General features: G+C 58.7%; 1 protein-coding gene across 1 annotated transcript in view; it reads right to left on the bottom strand.

Annotated features, from left to right (window-relative positions):
* LOC104525849 (G2/mitotic-specific cyclin-B3) overlaps positions 1-293 on the bottom strand; it is a 3642-nt gene extending 3349 nt beyond the window's left edge. The window contains exons 1-2 of the mRNA XM_010169114.1: positions 213-293; positions 56-148 (exon numbers count right to left, since the gene is read on the bottom strand). Of these exons, the coding sequence (XP_010167416.1) occupies positions 56-148; positions 213-293 (174 nt within the window). The remainder of the gene's footprint in view (positions 1-55; positions 149-212) is intronic.
* Positions 294-351: the final 58 nt, after the last annotated feature.

Below are 351 nucleotides of genomic sequence, written 5' to 3' on the forward strand. Positions count from 1 at the left end.
TCCAATGAGGGGCTCACAGTGGGCACCAAAGCCCCATCCCTATAGAAACACTCACATTGGTGATGTCCCCAAACGCCGACCTCTTCTTGGGCCCACCTTGGGGTGAGGGCAGAAACCGCTTGGGCTGAGAGTTCTCCTGCAATAGAGGCTGTTAGAAGATGGGGGATCACAGGAGACGCCCCCAACACCCCTTGCCCTGGCTCAGGACTCACCTCATTCTCTGCAGCACGACCCACCATGCTTGCTCGGGGCCCCTTAGTGCTCAGCACCTTGGCATTGCGTGGCAATGGCATCCTCTTGCCTGACCTCTACCAGCGAGCTGGGAGCAGAGTAGGGATTGATGCGGACAGC

Source organism: Antrostomus carolinensis, unplaced genomic scaffold, assembly GCF_000700745.2.
Source record: "Antrostomus carolinensis isolate BGI_N321 unplaced genomic scaffold, ASM70074v2 scaffold33365, whole genome shotgun sequence".
Lineage (NCBI taxonomy): Eukaryota > Metazoa > Chordata > Aves > Caprimulgiformes > Caprimulgidae > Antrostomus > Antrostomus carolinensis.